The sequence below is a fragment of the Sinocyclocheilus anshuiensis genome, unplaced genomic scaffold (assembly GCF_001515605.1).
Source record: "Sinocyclocheilus anshuiensis isolate Anshui unplaced genomic scaffold, SAMN03320099.WGS_v1.1 scaffold2276, whole genome shotgun sequence".
NCBI lineage: Eukaryota > Metazoa > Chordata > Actinopteri > Cypriniformes > Cyprinidae > Sinocyclocheilus > Sinocyclocheilus anshuiensis.
The window spans coordinates 162,805-184,059 of record NW_015542580.1 but is presented as its reverse complement, the minus strand read 5'-3'; the positions used below and the strand labels follow the sequence as shown (position 1 = coordinate 184,059).

The window sequence follows — 21,255 nt, the reverse complement described above, 5'->3', positions numbered from 1 at the left end:
ATTTGGCTCCTCATGTTTCAACCATGTTTTGACCAAATCTTAGATTGTCTGATTCGGTCTGATACCCTACATAAAGAATCACCATGAATGCCTGAGAACTGCGGTGGAGACTGCAAAGGCAACCGCTCAAGATGAAAGATTTTCCTGTCTACCGGAAGCATTCACATTGACAGTGATTTTTGCTGATTTTCTGTGAACTGTTCTTTCTTGTTTTGTTTTGTTTTTTTAAGATTATTTTTTATTTTGCTTCATCTTTCATATTCAATACCAGTTCATGTGATTTGATTGTCACTGTCATTGGTTTATTAGGGGCCAAGCACTGAAGGGGCATATGCACCTCTTATATCTATATATATATATATATATATATCTGCCCCGCCTCCCTTAGTTACTGTTGCTCACTCGGACAAACAAACGGAGTTGCTCACTGTCTTACAATAAGAGCTGTCAGTGAAAACCTTCTTCCGAGGTATTTCTGATAAATGTGGGACACAGATGGACCCTCAAGTGGGACTTAAATATGCCATGGAGGGATATATAAAAGATATTAAAATAAATATGTAAAAATACAGATCACAATGCAAACGGGCGAATTATGTTACGTTCGTCACAATCGCAATGACAACAGCCCGGATCAACTCACAAGACAGGTTACACGTGCTGAAAGAGAAAAAGAGTTGTCAGAAACAGATGTTGACCCACATGACATTGTTTACACTCTGTATCCTACACACTTTCAGAGCACAGATTTACCTGAGGAGGTTGGGGTTGAAGTGTTATGTGAGGAGGAGGGTAGTGTTAAGTGAGAGTGAAGGAGTAGAACCTGAACAAGATGCAGAATCTGAAAACTCTGACACTCCAGAAAATGACATCTGTGGGGTACCTGATCTGAGACGTTCTAAATGAGAAACACAGGGTAAATTGCACGTAAAATATAGAGATTACTATATTATGTAATTTGGGGTTAGAGTGTCAAAAACAAGTAAAAGAGAAAATGTCAAAGTGTATGTTGCTTACCTCAAGAAAATGTGAAACAAATGCTGAAAATGTTGTGTTGCTGAACCTGTTCTGTGTTTTCTATTTCTTCTAGGAACTGGCCTGCTTGGAGAGTCCTGTATATGGCAGGGTTTAGCAGGGGGGGAATGTGGAGGTATTAAAAGACTTTTTATTGTGTCTCATATAGACCTTCGTTTATGTGTTTATGACTTTCACTGCATGGAACATGAAATGAGAACAGTTTGCTATTTAGGTTTGTACGTTAGCATGGACTTGCTAACTTTAACGCTAACGTTAGCTAGTTTTAGCCAGAGATACCTTGCTGAAGCACAAGATGACATTAACGTTCTGCATTGAGCAGATGAAAAGTGTAACTTAATGAGCGTACTTTTGAGGGTTAAACCATTGCTCTGGGACTTGGTATTATTTTTTCCTTTTCTCTATTTCATAGTTAAACTTTTTGGACGTTCTACAGTGTTTTGTCTCAAAATTTTTGTAATTAGTTTTTTTTTTTAATGGACACTTGAATAGACTTTGAGCTTGCTTTTGAACAAAACTGCCTCTGTTTTTTTTGTGTGTTGAAAGATTTTCCTGTCTACCGATAACTGGAATTAGTGTTACAAGTACCCTAGGCACATCGTTTTTCCATTTTTGTAGCATAAACACCATTAAACCGATGCGAGCTTCGGATCTTCCAATGTTTCTCTATGGTGCTGAAACGTTCAGATATCCGAGTTCCGCTCCCCATGCAACTGATACTCGACTGCCATTGGCTAATCTGCGTTCGAGGGGAGGGGCTTACTGATAGGTCATTGTATTAGCTTTCTTCTTCTTCTGCTTCTTCCGGTAGGGAGTATATGGCAGCCCATAGAATCACTTATGGGAAAGTTATAACATTTGGCACACAGATAGAGGACTTAACTATAGGTCTTAACTATAACCACAGCAAATCTGAAGTCTTTAACTCAAACCCTCTAGCATCACCTACAGCTCAAAGTTGCACTCAAGGTTATTCTAATAACCTTTGAACCATAAGGGCTAGAAAGAACATTTCCTTTGATTCCTTGGCTCATGCCGAGTCGAATGCCTACCGAAATCTATTCCCAGATGATTTTTCGCACAACTCCTCCTGGATGGTTCATCTAATTTTCCCCCAAATTGTCTCAGATCATCTTCAGACCATGATGGCAAAGTATTTGAACAGTGCCACATTCTGGTCTAAATTTATAATGAAATTTAAAAAAAATATAGATTACTCATTGTGAGAACATCAATACCAATTATGCCATTTTCTGTCGAACTTGCAGTCCGTGATTTTGAATTTCTTTGAAAATTATTGGACAATAATTCAATATCAATACATATCACAATATAATTTTTTTCAATAATGGTGATATGATTTTTAAACACATTTCTGATATTTCAATATACATTACCAGTGTTTCCCATACATTGATTATTTGTGGCGGCCCGCCACAAATAGATTTTCCAAAAGGCTTTGACGGTTTGACTTCATTGAATAAACATGAGCACTGCACCTTTCAAAATCAAAACGTGGTGCGGGTGGTTTATGTGAATGTATCTTTGAAGGGAACAGACTGTCTACAGAAAAGTTTTGATGGCATTTTCATTTTATCTGATAAAGTAGCTATGAGTGGGGCGCTGCTTTGTTTACTGCCGTTACTGGGGAAACCACTGTTTCTGACGCTGCAAAAGCGCCTCCTGCTGACAGAGAATGAATTTGCATTTTCAATCAGCCTCTCTCCAGCAACATGTTTTTGTTGTTGCTCACTCTTTTTTTTTCTGTTTTCTGCAGCAACTCTGAGCACTTTTCATATTCTTTATCCTGACTGAAGCACTTTTGTTTCAATCAATAAGAATAATCAGCCTATGTTATGGTTAAAGTTAAAGATATTAATAAGGTGAGTCGGAGAGTCTTATATTTATTTAAAGGTGATTTCACATTTCTTGTTTGTATGAAGGCTAAATATAAATAAAAGGTGAACATTAATTTATTTGTATCATTTTTATTTCTAAAATATAAGTATTTAGTTATATATAGTTATACATATATATATATATATATATATATATATATAAAATATAGTTTTATTGGAGGAGGTTTCATAGACTTAGCAAATTCGTTTTTCATACGTTTGTAGGTACAGACATCCATTGTGGGCATTCTTGGCAGTTTTTTTAGGCTTTTTTTAATATTGTTCATATCGATATCGGAATTATATCGACCGAAATTAAGAAATCGTGATATAAATTTTGACCATATCATCCAGCCCTACTTTTTGATAGACAATTCTTGAAAAATGCATCAACGAAATTGTTGGCATTATGTCAAGATCATTGTAAGGCTTCAACTCTGCAACACTTTGGCATATTGACACCAAACTTTTTATTTGTCATTATCAACTCATCCTGACCACACCATGATAATTTGATAACAACACCACGTATTGGTAAAAAGTGCTAAGCAATTACAGTAAATCGCATTACTAGTGACTGTATTTGTGATTTTTCAGCAATTTTGACTAAACTGATCTAAATCATCTTGACTGATTGTCCGTGTTGTTGTTTTTTTTTTTTGGCTTTATTTCCTTTTCTAAAATAAGCCGTGTTACAGGTTTAGTTTCATTAAATGGTGGTTGTTGGGTGTTTGCTGTTGAGTCAGGCTCATTGTTTTTGTCTTCTGATCGATTCTCATGAGAAACATTTTATGCAGGTTGAGGATCAGGGTTAGATCCAGATGTGCCTGTTTGAGTCTTACCTCTTGATTGATTGTCATTGTTATTGTTATTATTTTTGCTTTATGTTCTGTTCTGGCACAGGTTGTATTACAGGTTTAGATTCATCTGATGGTGTTTGTTGGATGTTTGCTGTTCTGTCAGTCTCATTATTCTTGTCTTCTGACTTATTCTCTGGATCACAAGAAATATTTTCTGCAGGTTGGGGATCAGGATTAGATATAGAAGTACATTTTTGAGTCTCTCTTGATTGATTGTCAGTGTTATTGTTTGTTTGTTTCCTTTTCTAAAACAGGTAGTGTTATAGGTTTAGACTCAGATTAGAGTAGTTAGATTTAGAGCAGATTTAGATTTGTTTGTTGGGTGTTTGCTGCTGAGTCAGGCAGATTATTCTTGTTTTCTGACTGATTCTCTGGGTCGAGAAAAGTTATGTCCAAAAGACGTCTTTGTCACACGTTGAAACGATGTCCATTGAGGAGCCAGAATGAAAGTTTTTGACATCTTTTTTGACGTGTTCTTCACGCCCGATATAGACGTTCATGGAACTTCTGAACAAGATTAAAAACGAGTTCAAATGTGGTCATTGTGGACATATTTTCAACGTCATTTAAGGTCTCATTTAGACATAATTTATATGGTTTCTGGACCAAATAAACACTCTCAGGATGCATTAAATTAAAACTCAAGTTTATTTTAATGTAATTTCCATTTGTAATTGCAAAGCAACTCACAGACAGTGTGTGTTTGTTAAAAAATCATGAAAATGAAAGAATATTATCTCACACCTTCAGACAATTTAGCATCTGTAATTCACACATCTTTGGATTATGAGGGAAACTGAACTGAAGTAAAGACTTTTTGGCTTAGCTGGGTCTCGAACCAGGGACCTTTTTGTTGTGAGGGCACAGTGTTTTCCACTGAGCCACTTGTGCTGCCATAAAATATAGATACTTGTGGAATAATTATTTTAAAAAACTTATTACAGACATTTTTTCATCTTTTTATGTATAAAAAATAAAATAAAATAAAAACATACAACCAACATACAAAACGAGCAAATGTTGCTATAAGTTTGATCACAACATATAATCATTGCTGTTAATAGTGTTCACCGTCTATTTGAATACATGTCATTAATGAACTGCATGATTTTTACTGTACATTTCTGCCATATGGACATCACCTTGACATAGTCGCCACTAATAGGCTACTTCTAAACTTTAATTTTCTGTGAAGCTGCTTTGCAACGATTTGTATCGAGAAAAGCGCTATACAAATAAATGTGAATTGATTGTCATTGTCATTGGGTTTTTTCTTTATATTCTGTTCTGGGACAGGTTGTGTTACAGGTCTAGATTCATCAAATGGTGGCTAGGTGTTTGCTGTTGAGTCAGGCTCATTATTCTTGTCTTCTGATCCATTCTCTGGATCACAAGGAGCATTTTCTGTAGGTTGAGGAGCAAGGTTAGATCCAGATGTATCTGTTTGAGTCTCGCCTCTTGATTGATTGTCACTGGGTTTTTTCTTTATATTCTCTTCTGTCACAGGTTGTTACGTTACAGGTCTAGATTCATTAATTGGTGATTGTTGGGTGTTTGCTGTTGAGTCCGGCTCATTAGTCTTGTTTTCTGATCGATTCTCTGGATCACGAGGAACATTTTCTGCAGGTTGAGGATCAGGGTCAGATTTAGAGGTCCATATTTGAATCTCATTTCTTTATCGACTGCCACTGTCAACTTTTGACACAGTTTGTATTAAAGATTCAGAATGATTCAGTTGGCGTTGAGGACCATCTAGATTATCAAATTTGTTGGGAATTCGCACCTGAAACAGAAGGGTTAAATTAAGGCTATTTTAAGTTTGCCCAATAAGGAATCTGAAATCATGGTTAAAGGAATATTTCAACCAAAAATGAAAATTCTCTCATTATTTTCTCACCCTTGTGCCTTTTTACAAGTATATATACAGTGGAAGTCAACAGGGACCAACGTTTTAGCACTTCAAAATGTAAATAAAGGCTGTTTTCTATGTTCTGTGTTTTTTGGAGCTAAAACAGTGTGGCCCCTTTTGACTTCCTTTAGACTGTATGGAACAAAAGAGATGAGTTACTGTACTGAAAAATCCTTGTTGTGTTAATTAGAAGAAAGTCAGTCATACACATCAAGGATAGCATGATTCATTTATGAATGAATTTCATTGTTGATACCATTGGTGTTTTATGATAAAAATGATATGGTTTAAAATTAAGAATTAATGAGGTTCAGCTCTGTTTTTTTTTGTGCAGGTCAGTCAAGTTCTTCAAAAGACTCTTTTCATGTTAATTTTAAACCTCACTGTGTGCACAGTGCCATTGTCCTGAACAGAAAAACGCCTCTAAAAACTGTTGAGAAAGTTGGAAGTGCACAATTTTCAAGGTCATCACATGCCAAAGTTTTTGATTTGACCTCTCAGAAAAGTGTATATCTTTTATATTGATATTGTTTAGGTTATTTTCCTTGAGTAGTCTGTTTATCCTTCAGATTGTTCATGTGTTTCTGGTTTGTAGATTAGTATCACTGAATAAATACCTGACTCGTTTGAATGTTTTTTGTACAGAAGAAGGAAGGCCTCCCTACACTGGAAGGGTTTTTTTAAAACCGTTATCTGGAAGAGGCAAAGGAGAGACATAAAACACATTACAACAAACCACAAGACATGAACATTAATATTTCAGCCATAATGCTCTGACACAATGAGAACATGTCAATTTATTTCTCAAGGTAAATATCTGCACATAAAGATCAGGAGTCCCTGAAGGGACATGATGGTGGGAAAAATATATACCACAAAAATGTTTGTGTTCCCCCAAGACACTATATGCAAAAGTTTTGCAAGCAAATGTGAAAGCTTTGGAATATATATTTTCTCATTTTTCTCTTTTTTCCCCCACCACCATATCCCTTTAGGGACTTTGTAGGATTCTGCTTTATTCCCAAGATTATAATGTCAAAAAGTAATATCAGACAAAATTACTAAATTAAATCTATAACCATGAAATAAAAAAACTACTACTAATGCTCTGGACAAAATGAGATGAATTCTTCAGAGATAATCTATGATCACTATCATTCATACAGCTATCATAAGTTTATAATGACAGAATTTATAAGTCATTCATTGTTTTCTATGGTATATAATTAATTTATCACTTTACACAGTTTGACAGAAAATGAATTATACAAATCCAAGCTGATTGGATCCAACTCCAACATGAAAATACAAGTAACACAACTTAGTTGTATTTATTAACACCTGCAAATGTAGCTATCACAAAGTAATACTGAACAATATTTTTTAAGAAGCATTTATCAATCTTGGTTAATGTTAATTAACAATGATTAAATTCATAATTCCTGTTCTGTTAGTGAATAGCTTCGGTTTCGGGTCGGGTTTGTAGCTAAAGTAAAACTATATTTAATACGATTCTTTCATTGATGCGCACGTACACACACATCACTTGCACACAGAGATTGGAGGTTGTGCATGTGGAGCACAGAAACTTTTATTAATAAAATAGCTTTGATACTGACTCGCTACATTATATTTCTCAGCAACGAGGGGGTAAAATCGCTGTTTTTGAAGTAACTAAACTCAGCTTCACTGTTTGTAGAGAGACGCACAGACACAGGTATTTCACATACGCAACTGTCATCCTTCTCTCTCTCTATAATTAATTCCAATAAATAATATAATTATTTCATTAAAATAAACATGGTATTACCACATTACTTCATCTGTGTCTGATTTAAAAAGGAGAAGTCGTAACTGCCATAACTCAATTTGAGCACCTGAGTCTTCAGCCAGTTTAAAAAACTTTCTTGTCAGCATCTGACCAATTAATACTAGCACTTTCCTATTCTATTCTACTCTATTGTATTCTATTCTCCTTGCTATGTGTCCTGTGCTAGACTAACTGAGACTTGTCACAGCACTTGTGTACTGTTGTTCTCTTGTTGGTCTGATTGCTTTTATTGTCCTCATTTGGATAAAAGCGTCTGATAAATGATTAAATGTAAATGTAACTGACGAAAAAGGCCATAATTGTTACATTTTGCCTCTAATTTGTGCATTAAATCTTTTAAGGCACATGGTAGCCGTGGATTACCCTTACATATAATGTGTGGGTGCCGTTTTGCTGTAAAACCTATCCACCTTATTTTTCAACGTGAAAGTAAGCTGTTTTCTGTGAATGGGCGAGACGTCCAGTTTATTAGCCGCTGTAGGGAAATAACAAGTAACAAAAATACTTGTGCTACAAACCAGTGTGTTCATAATTAAGATAATAGATTAAATTAATATGGTAATAAGACACACCAGTTTGCAATATCAAGCAGCAAAACAAGCTGTTTTGTACAGCTAAAAATAGCTGGAAGCACTGGAAGCCAGACACATTAACGGGAATAATAACTTGAAAAATAAGGTGGATATTTAAAACGAAGCGGTCTCTCTCTCACATCACGGCAAACAGCACACACACATTAGCTAGAAAATTCTGAGAAATGAATGCAATTCAGCCATCAGACAAGGAAAACTGCACAGTGGAAGAATTATGATCTTGTTATTACAACCATTCAAGACCTCTGCGGAATTTATGTGACTGACCGTTACGCGTGTTGTTCGTAAAGTTTCATATTTGGTAAGTGCTTTTTTCTTTTGCCTTGTGTGCTGAACTGGCTGCTAGCTTTGATGAAACCGTTTCTTTACATGTATTTGTTTACTGACTGTTGCATGCAGTTATTAAAATACAGCATATTTCAAAAGTGTGGCTATTCGTGTGAAATAAAACAATTTTGGGTTCGGGTCGGGTTTGGGCTCTAAATTTAACAGTGCCGCTCGGGGTCATGTCGGGTCGGTTTCGGCCTTCAGTTTAAAGTCTGTGCAGACCTCTAGTTCAACTTCAAGCAGTGCTGCTCCAGTCAGTGTTTGACATGAAGCAGTGCATGTCATTTAGAAATGTTTTCCATACTGTTTATAATAATAGAGTTCTCTTTTTATAATGTCAATCTTATATATCAATGTTAGTATTGCATGTGTTTTTTTTTCATATCATTTAAAATTATTCAAAATTAATTAAAATACTGTCCCCTTAATTGGAATTTAAATAATATTATCTCTGACTTTACTCCTGTACACACAGGCACTGTATCTACTTCATATGCAATGTAAACATTGCAGGATCTGCCATAACTGATGCAGGTTATAGTGTCTGGTTTGTGGCTCTCTTTTCAACTCCTCCGACTGTATCCGGTAAACCATGCAAATCGGTAAGACAAGCCGCAGCTGAAGTCAAATGTACCTCTTGTTTAAGGCTATGATACACTAGTCTCGGCTTCAGATGTCACACCCACGGACCGTTGGCTGAACATCTGATGCATACAGCACTCAAAATTGGAAACACTTCAGGAATTTCGAAGTCGTTATCTGATTGGTCAAATTTCCAGTTTGAATGACTGCATGTTGTAAATTAAACTACACTTGGGCTCTACAATTCATCATCATCTCCTCTACCTCATTCTTGTCTGTTCCTGTGCCTGCTCTGTCCTTTTGGTTCTGGTTACATGATGAACATTTGCCTCCTCTCATTTGTCATGTGGTGACCATTTTATTGCAGCAATTACAGTAATTTTACCATGGGTAAGGAGGTTTACTCTGCTTCGCATCATGCCTAAGGACACCCCTTACCCATAGTAAATCAAATAAACATCAACTATGATTAACAAATGCTGTAAAAGTATTGTTCAAGTTAACAGATGGCAACTTATTGTAAAGTGTTACCAAAATGCATATTGAATAGCAGGACTCATTTGTAGCCAAAATATATTTAAAAAAAAAAGTTCACCTTGGGCACGGAGCTGTCATTGAACACATACCACTGATGATCCTCAAATGACTTGATGACTGCATAGTAATGTCCACTGTGAAAGGATCCCGTATGTTTCACTACAGCATACAAATCATACTTGTGTTGAACTCCACTGTCATCCTAAGGAAGCACAGAATGACACTTATTTGTTACTTTCACTTATTGAGCCTCATGAAACATGAGCAGAATGACTTTTTGTGTAAATCTCTTGTAAAACCATTCTCATGGAAATGCATCCAAATATTTTGTGCTTTGTTATGACTACCTTTGGATAAAAGTGAAATGTAATTAAATAATTAACTAATTAAAAAGTTAACAAATAATTGAATGAGTGAATGTGACTATAATAACTATGAAAACCAATCAGCCACAACCACCTGCCTAATATTTTGAACACTTTTTACCACATATAATGCATATTACTTAACAAAAAGCATTCTGGATCAGCGAGAGTGGTCTTCAAAGTGCCAAAGAGCCCGTTTCACACCTCTCTTCATCACTTTCCACTGGTTGCCAATAGCCGCTCGCATCAAATTCAAGGCACTGATGTTTGCCTACAGAACAACCACTGGCTCTGCACCCTAAACTCACTGCTTCAGATTTATGTGCCCTCCAGAAGCTTGTGTTCTGCAAGTGAACGGCGCATTGTGGTACCATCTCAAAGAGGCATAAAATTACTTTCACAGACCTTTACCTTCATTGTTCCCTGCTGCTTGCCCTGACCTTGACTCAATCCAAGCATCTGAATCTTGTGCATTTTCAAGAAACTGCTAAAGATGCACCTTGTCAACACGTGACCCATGAATACTAACAAATTCTATTCTATTTCTATTCTATTTTTTTTCTGTTTAAACGTCATTCTGACAGGAACCTCAGAACAGCCTGATTTGAGAAAGGGGATTAAAAAAAAAAAACACTGGGTGGATTTTATCATTATAGGATGGATGTGTACACACACTTCCAACACATTTATGTTCAAACAACAACAAAAGGGAATTTTGCATCCGATGACCCCTTTAAAAAAAAAACTTCCTACATGTGCTGTGCCAGACTAACTGAGACTTGTCACAGCACTTACATATTGTTGCTCTTTTGTTGGTTTAACGGCTTCTATTCTGCTCATTTGTAAGTGGCTCTGGACATAAGCATCTCATACATGATTAAATGTAAATGAGTGCAATTGCTGGTGAAAACATTCAGATCAGCTTCATGTCTTGTCAGTTCTTCAGTAGGTTTTGAGTGAATTATCCCACACTGAAGACATGATAGGATTAATGGCTTTACATTCATTTTTAATTACATTTTTAATCCCTCATTTAAACAAATTCAACATACTTTAACTGATAACTGGAACTGAATTTCCACTTCAGATGTGTTCTTCTTGTAATTATTGTAATAATCCAGTTGAAATCTCTCCAGCTGCACAACCAGAACTGGAGGAAGTTTATGTATATTACATGTCTGAAAGAATAGGGAAAAAAAACAGCTTATTATAAATGTACGTTTTAGTAATCTGCCATCCTCAAGCATAGCAGAACATTATCTGTGTGACTGCTTCTGCTCTACAAAATGTAGTAAAATAATGTAAACTCTAAAGTCTATTGTGTATAACAATGCAATAAATATATGAAAAATAATGTGTCCAGTCATAGTGTGAAATATAACATTTAATACATTAAGCTAATATTTTTATAACCCATTTGCAAGTTGAAACTCACTATTTCCGTGTTCACCAGCTCTTTGCAAGTTGGACATTTCACTCGGTCATCTTCACATGTCTTGATTGGCTCAAAATATGAATCAAAATAGCTTTGCTGAAATAATAATGAATAGTGCTGATATTATTTATTTATTTATTACTAGAATCCAAAAATGAATGGACGAATATAAAATTTTATTTGGACATCTGATACATGATGCAGTTGAATGTGTAATGTCTGAATAAATATGATATTTACAAGCTCTTTAATATGTTGGACAGTGAATTTTAGTAGAAGTTTTGGAGCGGCATAAGTATCACTCCTCTGAAAAGGTTTACCATGTTTATGGGAGAGTCCATGTCATACGTTTCCATACAGATGGGAATAATGTAAAAGGATTCATGACGTGTTACAAGTGGGTGCTCCTTTCCTGGATTTTTACACATGGTTCTGTGCTCCAACTCTCCCTGGTATACCTGAAAATATGTTTGTGTAAACTGACATTATTCTGTATTTATCTTTTGCAAAGCATGTTTTTTAAATGAATGTTTAACCAAAAGATGTCCTTCACCATTTTATCAATCACAATAGACTATATTTCTATAGATTTACACTGTCAACATCAGCCCTGTAATGTCAATCAAATAGCACAATCTAGCCAAACCACTTTTATTAAAGATTTAAATAATATTTGCAAGATCTGAGCACCTTAGACATCTCTGGCTTCACCATGTTCATTATATTCTGGAAATATTCTGCTGCATCCTGCTGCTCATGAACTGAAGAAATAATATGCACACTTTTAGACAATAATATAACAACATTATTCTTTTTTTTTAAGTCAACATTAAATTTACCATTAAATTTGATGACATTTTCATTTCAAAAGTTTATGTGTGAATGACAAATACAAACCCTACCATTAATTTTTAGTTCAGATGTGATTCTCTCAGTGGTGGCAACTCTTCCCTTTGGAGATTTTAAATCAATAAATAATTGTGCAATGTGAACATCAATTGGTTTGAACAACCTGAAAAACAGAGCACTTATAACTGAATATTTTATTCATCAGTATTAATGATCACCAATACAATAAAAAATCTCACCTTTCCACAGCATTTCTGAAATCTTCTGTCATGAAAAGTGTCTGCAGCACTGAGTTCAGATAGCATGTGGCCCCCTGATTTCTTAATCCAATGTGTCCTTCAAAATCAATTCAACAAAGTGATTTAATATTAATGTTTTTAAAATGGAAGCATGAAATAGAGAGTTATCATATAGGTGTATGGATGTTTGATTTACAGACTGGGAGATGAAATGACTTTCTTGTGAAAGTGTCTGGTTCAAAACATTAGAAGTCAGAAATGGCTTTATTGCCAACTGTGTTTACACAAGTCAGGTCAAGTCACCTTTATTTGTATAGCGCTTTATACAATACTGGTTGTGTCAAAGCAGCTTTACAATGTCAAACAGGAAAATAGTAGGGATGCACCGATACCACTTTTTACTAAAATATCCGATACCGATACTTTCATTTTTGGTACTCGCCGATACCGATACTTGTATTTTCACAGAATTTGTAATTTTTTTTTAATATTGGGTACAGAAACAAAATAATAGTAATAATGATAATATGAATCATGTTAGTTGGCTTCATTTAGCAAACAGATATTTCCTTCAGTTATTTCCACACTTAATTATAGCTGTTAAAATGTATTGTATAAGCTTTTGTTACTTTCGCTGTTCATTTTAATGGCGCATTAGAGCTCAATACTGTAATCACAAAACGTTTTACTAAAATAATGCAGGGAACCACTCGTTATACATTATATTTTGGTGATGTAATTTACATCACGCGCAGTGTACACGGACCCTCGCGTACGAGTAAAATCCGAAGTACAGGTGCATCTCAATAAATTAGAATGTCGTGGAAAAGTTCATTTATTTCAGTAATTCAACTCAAATTGTGAAATTCGTGTATTAGATAAATTAAATGCACACAGACTGAAGTAGTTTAAGTCTTTGGTTCTTTTAATTGTGATGATTTTGGCTCACATTTAACAAAAACCCACCAATTCACTATCTCAACAAATTAGAACTTTATTCTGTCTCTCCTCTTTCTCCTCTTTTTCTTTTTTCAGTCCTTCCTCTAGATTCTGTCTCTCCTCTTTTTCTTTTCTCAGTTCTTCCTCTTGATTCTGTCTCTCCTCTTTTTCTTTTCTCAGTTCTTCCTCTTGATTCTGTCTCTCCTCTTTTTCTTTTCTCAGTTCTTCCTCTTGATTCTGTCTCTCCTCTTTTTCTTTTCTCAGTTCTTCCTCTTGATTCTGTCTCTCCTCTTTTTCTTTTCTCAGTTCTTCCTCTTGATTCTGTCTCTCCTCTTTTTCTTTTCTCAGTTCTTCCTCTTGATCCTGTCTCTCCTCTTTTTCTTTTCTCAGTTCTTCCTCTAGATTCTGTCTCTCCTCTTTTTCTTTTCTCAGTTCTTCCTCTAGATTCTGTATCTCCTCTTTTTCTTTTCTTAGTTCTTCCTCTAGATTCTGTCTCTCCTCTTTTTCTTCACCTTCACATTGACTGCGTTGTGTGGTTCTGGGTCCAGATTCATGTTTTCCTGCGTAAGATATGAGGATTGCAGAATGTTTGTACTGACAAATAGCCTGATTCTAATCCATATTATTCATCATGATCTACCTTAATGTTTTAACTTTAAGAGTGAATAACAGTCTGTGGCCCTATTTCCATGTGGTGCAAAGCTCCAAATGCAATGTGGTCGTATGTGTTTTTGTCTACCTCTGTGTATGTGGCAATTTGGATCCTGTTACCGCCTTTATTGAATGCTAACCACTTGTGATCAGATGACCATCTTGATAACAGGTGGAAATGAAGTCAGTGATCATATAGCTTTGTCAGTGAAAAATTTTGAACTATTCCTTTAATGCAAACTGGACTCACTTCATTTTTTTATAATATAAATCTATTTTATATGAGAGCTATTAGTTTGTGGGGGTTTCATTCTGCCTAAAACATATCATGTTGCCCTGACTTTATTTTAATTGACTGCTACTCGAATATTGCATTGTTTGTCTTTCTTAAAACCTCTTAACCTATTGAGTTACTTTTTTGGCTTTTTTATTAAATTAAACAAACTGAGTTTGAGAGCAAATCTTATTATATTGTAGTTTAAAAAATAAATAAAATAACATTGGTTTTTAATTACAACAATAAAGTAATTGATAACAAATCTCTTTGCATATCAAAATATTTAATTATGATAGCGAAACTCAGAAAACTCAAAGTCTTAAAATTTAGTTACAGAAAATGATATTGGAAATAGCTAATAATGCATTAGCTATGCACACCAAACTTGACAAAAGTGAATGCTAACATCAGAGACATGGAGGGAGGGCTGTCAACATGGCCAGATGAAGTTGTTACAGTACGTTACAAATAACGGTGACCAAACCTGAAAGCCAAGCAAAATATATGAAAGAGAAATGTGACAATATAAAGGGATGGATGGCAAGAAATAATGTGCAGATTGTAGGAGCAGCCAAAACACCGGGCTCGAGTAGCACAACAGCGGTGTCTAAATTGCTTCGAGAAGTGCTTTAAAATTAAAGAGAACTGTTATGGAGTTCTGCCATGTTCTACTCAGCCAAGCATTTGAGTTATATACAAGGAAGGTTTACTTACAGTGCCAATTATTTGTTGTTTTTTAGATTCTTGAAGTTGCTTGACATTATTGGTAAGTATAAAATTGCACTTTAAATCTGCTGATTAACTGACTTGTAATTATATAAAAAGCAATACCAAATAAAAAAAGGGTATACCATGGTATTCCTAAGAGTATCAAGAAAGAAATAAAATGCGACACTAAGCAATTTTCTTCCCGTTGAAAAACTGTATCGGCTTGGCGTCCTCAGGTAGCATGCCCCTGTCTAACACTGGCAATGCCAGTGACGCCATCAAATGGTGTCGCTAATAGCTACTTCCTGCAAGGTTCCTTAAAGGGCTACACTCTTAATTTGGCTCCTACACACTGGCTCCTATTGTTTTATATATAATAAACAATAAACAAAAATATGGAGCCAAAAAAAAAAAAAAATCAATATTAATAATTTCTAATATTAATTCTACTTGTACTTCTCGTACATCTCATTGTGCTTCTTCGGATGCTTCAACTAATAAGGAGATCTTGCTGGTTGGTCTTTCAATCTTGTTAGATTTCATTTGTTGTAACATACTTCTGACATATCCTTTGGAATCTGCCCTTAATTCTAAGATTCTGCCCATGATCCACAGTCCTCGTGGTATATTTGGGTCTGCTACCAACACAATATCTCCTACTTTGAAGTTTCTTCTAGCAGTGTTTCACTTTTGCCTTACTTGCATCATAGGAAGGTACTCCTTTATCCATCTGATCCAAAAGAGGTTTGCAATGTACTGAACTTGCCTCCATCTTCGCCTTGAATAAGGATCATCCTTTTTAAATATTCCTGGTGGAAGATTAGGTTGCATCTTCAGTTGTAATCAGTGATTGGGCGTAAGTGGTTCCAAGTCATTTGGGTCACCAGAAGATTTTGTTAAAGGGCGATTGTTTAATATAGCTTCCACTTCACACATAACTGTTTCTAAACTCTCATAATTAAGAGTCTGTTGCTTTGTGATATACAGAAGGATCATTTCAATTAGGTGAATTAATCTTTCCCACGCCCCTCCATGGTGTGAACCAGCAGGTGGGTTGAAGGTCCATTTTACTCCTCTTTGTGATAAAGCATTCTCAATCTTGTCTAGATTCCACTCTTTCAGAGCCAGCTTCAGTTCCTTTTCTGGGGCAACAAAATTTGTGGAATTATCAGATCTAATTTCTTTAACTTGGCCTCTTCTACAAATGAATCTTCTGAGTGCATTTATACATGAATCCGTGTCAAGATAATGAGCTACTTCCAAGTGTACAGCTCGACTTACAAGACATGTAAAGATGACTCCATATCTCTTATCCAGATCACATACCTTTTTAACTTCAGCTGGCCCAAAATAATCAACACCAACATACGTAAATGGTGGTAGATCAGGTGTTATACGATCTTTAGGCAAATCTGCCATCTTCTGCTCTCCCATGGCTGCGCTATGTCTTCTGCAGGTTACACACTCAGAAATAATCTCTCTTGCTAAAGAGTTTGCACAGGGAATCCAATACTTTTGTCTCAATAATGACAACATATAATTCTTTCCACTGTGTCCTGTTTGCTGGTGAATGTGTTTGAGCAACAAGTTGGAGATATGTTGATTATTTTTGTAAGATTATTGGATTCTTTGTTTCGACTGGCATTGCAGAGTTTCTGAATCGTCCACCCACTCTCAGCAAACCATCTTGTATCCTGGGGTCCAATCTAAAAACAGAGCTGTCCCTCTTGACATTAAGGCCCTTTTTAACACTCGACAGCTCTTCTGTAAAGTCTTGACCTTGACAATAGCAAGTAATTGCAGACTCAGCTTCCTTAAGGTCATCATTACAAATATTGGATGCTTTGAGTGATGCTTTGTATTTGTTCATTTCTTTGTTTATTAGACTCTGCTTGTCATATTCAGATACCTGTACGACAGTGTTAAGTACTTCTTTCCTTTTTATACACAAGGTTTGGAGTAGTTGTTTAAATTTGAGAATCCATTCAACAGCTCTTAAGAAATGGTTCCAGGATGAATAATGGTGCATCAGGGACTTAAGACTAAAGTGATCTTCCTTTATGATGACATTGACGTTAATTCTTTCCTTCTTTGCTTCAGGATCATTTGGTTCAATTAGCGTTGAAGGAAGTGGTAACTTGAGTCATTCTTGTTCTGTCTTTTGAAGTAAGATTGGTCCACTTCTCCATAAGCTACATATAGCAGTGCATCAGCTGTTAATGGTACAGGTACACCATGGAAATCCTCAGTCCATGCTGGAAAAAGCCTCCCAGACTGTCCTTTTCTAAAAAGGCTATAATTTGCAAAAGCACGTGCATCATGCACCTTTCCAGGCCATCCAACATTAATATCCCAAAACTGCAGCTTATGCTCCACAACAGCCTGCAACAGTACTGAATAATAACCCTTGCGATTGTAGAAATCAGCCTTGGTTTTGCGAGGTGCTATTATGGGCACATGGGTGCCATCAATGTCTCCGAGACACTAGGGGAAACCCCATTTGTCTCTGAAACCATAAACAATATCTCTCAAAACATTTCCTTGTGGCACTTTAATAAACTTTGGCATCAGAACTTGCTTTTGTACTTATGCATACAGTAGAAATTCCTATCCCAAACCGGTGCAAGATGGTCCGGTATTCTGTGTTAGTAGATAGTCTCTACAAAGCCACTGTGACGAAGGGGAACTGGACCTGGATCATGGCATTGTGGCGGTCCTGGACTGTGGAGCAGAGGGCAAGACCATAGGCCATGGAGCAGTGGTGGACCTGGACTGTGAAGCAATGGCAGGTCTAGACCGTGGAGCAGTGGGCAAGACCATTGGCCGTGGCAGTGGTGGACTGTGGAACAGTGGAGGATCTGAAGAATGAGGCGGAGCCAGCGCAGCAGGAAGCCAGGCCGGAGCCGGCAGGACCGAGGATCCCCACGGTGGAGCATATGACCACCAGGGTGGAGCCGATGGAGCAGGCGACCAATGTGGAGCAGGTAACCAAGGTGAAGTCTGTGGATCAGAAGACCACCACAGGTCAGGAGGCCATGGCGGAGCAGAGACGTGGACAGGCCAATTGGCCAAGACAGAACAGACAGAGAGTTTATGATTGGTCTCCTTGGCCGTGATAGGGCAGACTGTGAGTTCAGAGTCGGCCTCTTTAGCCATGATAGGACTGGCAGAGGGTTCACATGTGACAACTATGGTCAAAACAGAACAGGCAGTAAACTCACAGGCTGGTGCCAAAACAGGACTGAGCTCTAGGGCTTGAGTGGGCTCTGGATTGGATTCGAGGACTGGAGCTGGCTCTAGAGCAGATTCATAGACTTGAGCAGGCTCTGGAGTGGACTCATGGTCTGAAGCGGACTCTGCTGCCTCAAAAGAGTGTATAGCCCATACACGCAACATGGTGAATGCCATTACCAGAAGGGCAGCAGAGGGTGGCAGAACCTCTAAGATAGCTGGGCTTGAGAGCGCTGAGGTCACTGGGATGCCTGCCCACTACATGATTGTGGGGTCCCTCATCCACAATGCCAATGGAAAATGAGGAACCACTAAGCTGAAGGGCATAGTCAATGTTTTAAGAAATGGTTAGTGTACATTGTACATATTGTACATATGCAGGGTTTTAGTCTCTATAGCCTATATAGTTTCACAAAATTGTAAATTGTATATTTATTTTATATTTTAAACTAATTAAATTATTTATTTATTTATTTCATTTTAACACATAATTCACGACATTGGAACATAAAATTTTAAATAAGTTACCCATTGATGTTCATGAGAGTGTGTTGATTGTGGATACATTGAAACAGACATTGTTTTCAGAGCTGGTGCCAGCGCAGCACTGATGAGGTGGCGGCTGAGGTAACCGCGGGACCCGACCGGATTTTTTTGCATCGCAGGATTAAATTCCCGAATAAAAGGCGGTAGCTCTGGTGTAATTTGAACGGGAGCGGGCGGTCTAACAATATCCCGTTCCCGACGTCCATTTAGAACAGCATATCTGCACTTTATTCTTATTGACCACCGGTACAGCTTGCACTCAGGACTGTTATGCATGCGCAGCACGCATGCTTTAAACGTCATGCGTTTTATTTGCGTGGTCTGTGCGCAGAATGTGCATAATGATGCTCAGAGCAGGCTGAACCTGAGGTGAATATACGGCCCTCAGACAGAACAGGCAGGTTGTCGATGAGTGACGGAGCAGAATAAGGATGGAGCAAAGTGTGGATGCGCTGTCCTTGAAGGACGTTCAACTCGGTTTTGTTTATATTTTGCTTAGCCTATAATTTTAAATGAAAGATGTCAATTTATTGAGATGCACCTGTATAGGGGGAGCAGGTGGGTGCTGAATAGAACCTTGCGGGAGCGGGACTAAAAAAACAGTCCCGCGCAGACCTCTAGCGCAAGGTCTAGTGACGTGTTTTTAGAAGCTGGATTTCTTTGAACTTGAGCACCATGTTTTAGAATGATGTATTTAATGCGCGAGAAGCTGCTAAAAAAACCTGAGACGAGAGTGCAGCATTCAAACACAAATTCAAAGACATCCGTAGCGCATTTACTTTGAAATACAATGGAAAAGTACCGCAGTGGAATGAAAAATGCGTTCTGAGTGAATGACCCTACTAAAAGGTACTTAGCAAATACAGATGGCAGAGTAGCTATTGAATAAAACAAAATCGCATAGGCAACAAATTCAAAAATCTGACATCCAGGAAATAATATGTCTTAGGCAGCAGTTTTACCACAAATACAGACAAGTGATACCACCACAACCACCAGAAATACTTAATTGTGTCTGCTTTACAATGAAACACAAGCTTATCGCGACCGATTCCCTGACATAACACATTCATTGCGACCCATTTAACAGATGCATCATTTTAAGTTAGAACAACTTGAACAGCAACAAACAATAACAATACAGCGAAATAATCAATTAACTATGACCATCTAACCCTCTATTAAACATTAAAAAATTATTTAATCATACCTTTAGCTTACTCAGTAGTGCTGCATTAGTTGAACCGCTTGAGCGGGAAGTTTGTTTGTCAGATCAATTAAAACGCGACTTAGTGAAACTGACTGTCCTAAATTGTTGCTATAGTAGCATCATATTAATGCTAGAAAGCCTATGCATTTGTCAACTGTATTTTTTTTTTAAATAAACCATTATATTTCATAAATAAAATCTATTTTCACACTCATCTTGAGTGAGGGGGCGTGATTGTTTTACTGTGCATGTGCTTTTACCATCAGTATCTTCTGTCAGTAGATGTTCTTGTTCTTTTTGCTTCTTATCACTGTCCACTATAACTGAAATGGGAATATCATTTGGCTCATTTCTGTGACGTTTTCTCTTTCGGCAGCAAATCACAGATAATACTGTGGGGAATAAAACAAGTAAACCGTTTTAGCAACAAACAAGAAAATAATTTGAATGGAAACATTGCTGAATAGTATATGTTAAACACAAAACAATACCTGCTTAAAATATTGAATGACTGCACATAATGTAAAAAGTTAAATGTAATGTTCACAATGTAATAATTTTCTCAAACCCTAATAAAATAGGTTATTAGAGCAGATTATGCTTCTTTTTTTTTTTTTTTTGCATAATGGAATAGATTCAATTATGAACTCATCAGAAGGGTTTTATAAAAAAAATTATAATAATATTTTGAATAATAATAATAATAATAATAATAATGAATTTTTAAACATCAAATATGATTATATTAAAGAAAAGAGCAGCATCAACATTCCTTATAATGTATTATGTTTTCCACCAAAAAAAAAAACATATGGGTTTGGAGCAACAAGAGGGTGAGTAAATAACTGTAAAAATTTAATTGAATTAAAACATATAATTGAACTTACCTGTCGCAAGTAATGTCAGTATTCCAAGTACTACAAAATACAAATTAACTTCCAGGTCTGCAGCCTCGTTCATTTCCATGTTCCTAAATTCAATCTTATTATCTCATATTCTCACTTTTAAATCAGGTGAGCCAACCAGGGTGGTGTCTTCTGCGAGCTAGAAAGGTTTGTCACATTGAGTTTCAGATATAGATATATGCACCATTGAATAAGTGACTAGAATTCTGATAAAGGTACAGCCCCATTTCCAGAAGAGTTCAGACATTTTGTAAAATACAATTAAAACTAAAATCTGTGATTTGTTAAATTCTCTTAAAGCTTTATTTGAAAAAAAAAACAAAACAAC

General features: G+C 36.4%; 1 protein-coding gene across 1 annotated transcript; it reads right to left on the bottom strand.

Annotated features, from left to right (window-relative positions):
* Positions 1-5,022: 5,022 nt before the first annotated feature.
* On the bottom strand, positions 5,023-21,017 carry LOC107694405 (ubiquitin carboxyl-terminal hydrolase 47-like). The gene is made up of 11 exons (XM_016494094.1): positions 20,910-21,017; positions 20,283-20,414; positions 12,461-12,557; positions 12,275-12,384; positions 12,063-12,133; positions 11,693-11,830; positions 11,373-11,468; positions 10,990-11,115; positions 9,631-9,774; positions 6,320-6,395; positions 5,023-5,576 (listed from the first exon to the last, which is right to left on the bottom strand). The coding sequence occupies exons 1-11, from the start codon at positions 20,986-20,988 to the stop codon at positions 5,554-5,556; spliced, it is 1,092 nt and encodes a 363-aa protein (XP_016349580.1). The 5' UTR covers positions 20,989-21,017; the 3' UTR covers positions 5,023-5,553.
* Between the last annotated feature and the right edge of the window lie 238 nt (positions 21,018-21,255).

Excerpts from the sequence above, each read along its gene's own strand:
- LOC107694405 (XM_016494094.1), bottom strand. The coding sequence starts at position 20,988 with ATGGAAATGAACGAGGCTGCAGACCTGGAAGTTAATTTGTATTTTGTA. Across the intron at positions 20,415-20,909 it reads ACTGACATTACTTGCGACAG|TATTATCTGTGATTTGCTGC; the intron begins GTAAGTTCAATT and ends TATTCCCCACAG. Across the intron at positions 11,116-11,372 it reads AGCTGGTGAACACGGAAATA|ACATGTAATATACATAAACT; the intron begins GTGAGTTTCAAC and ends CTATTCTTTCAG.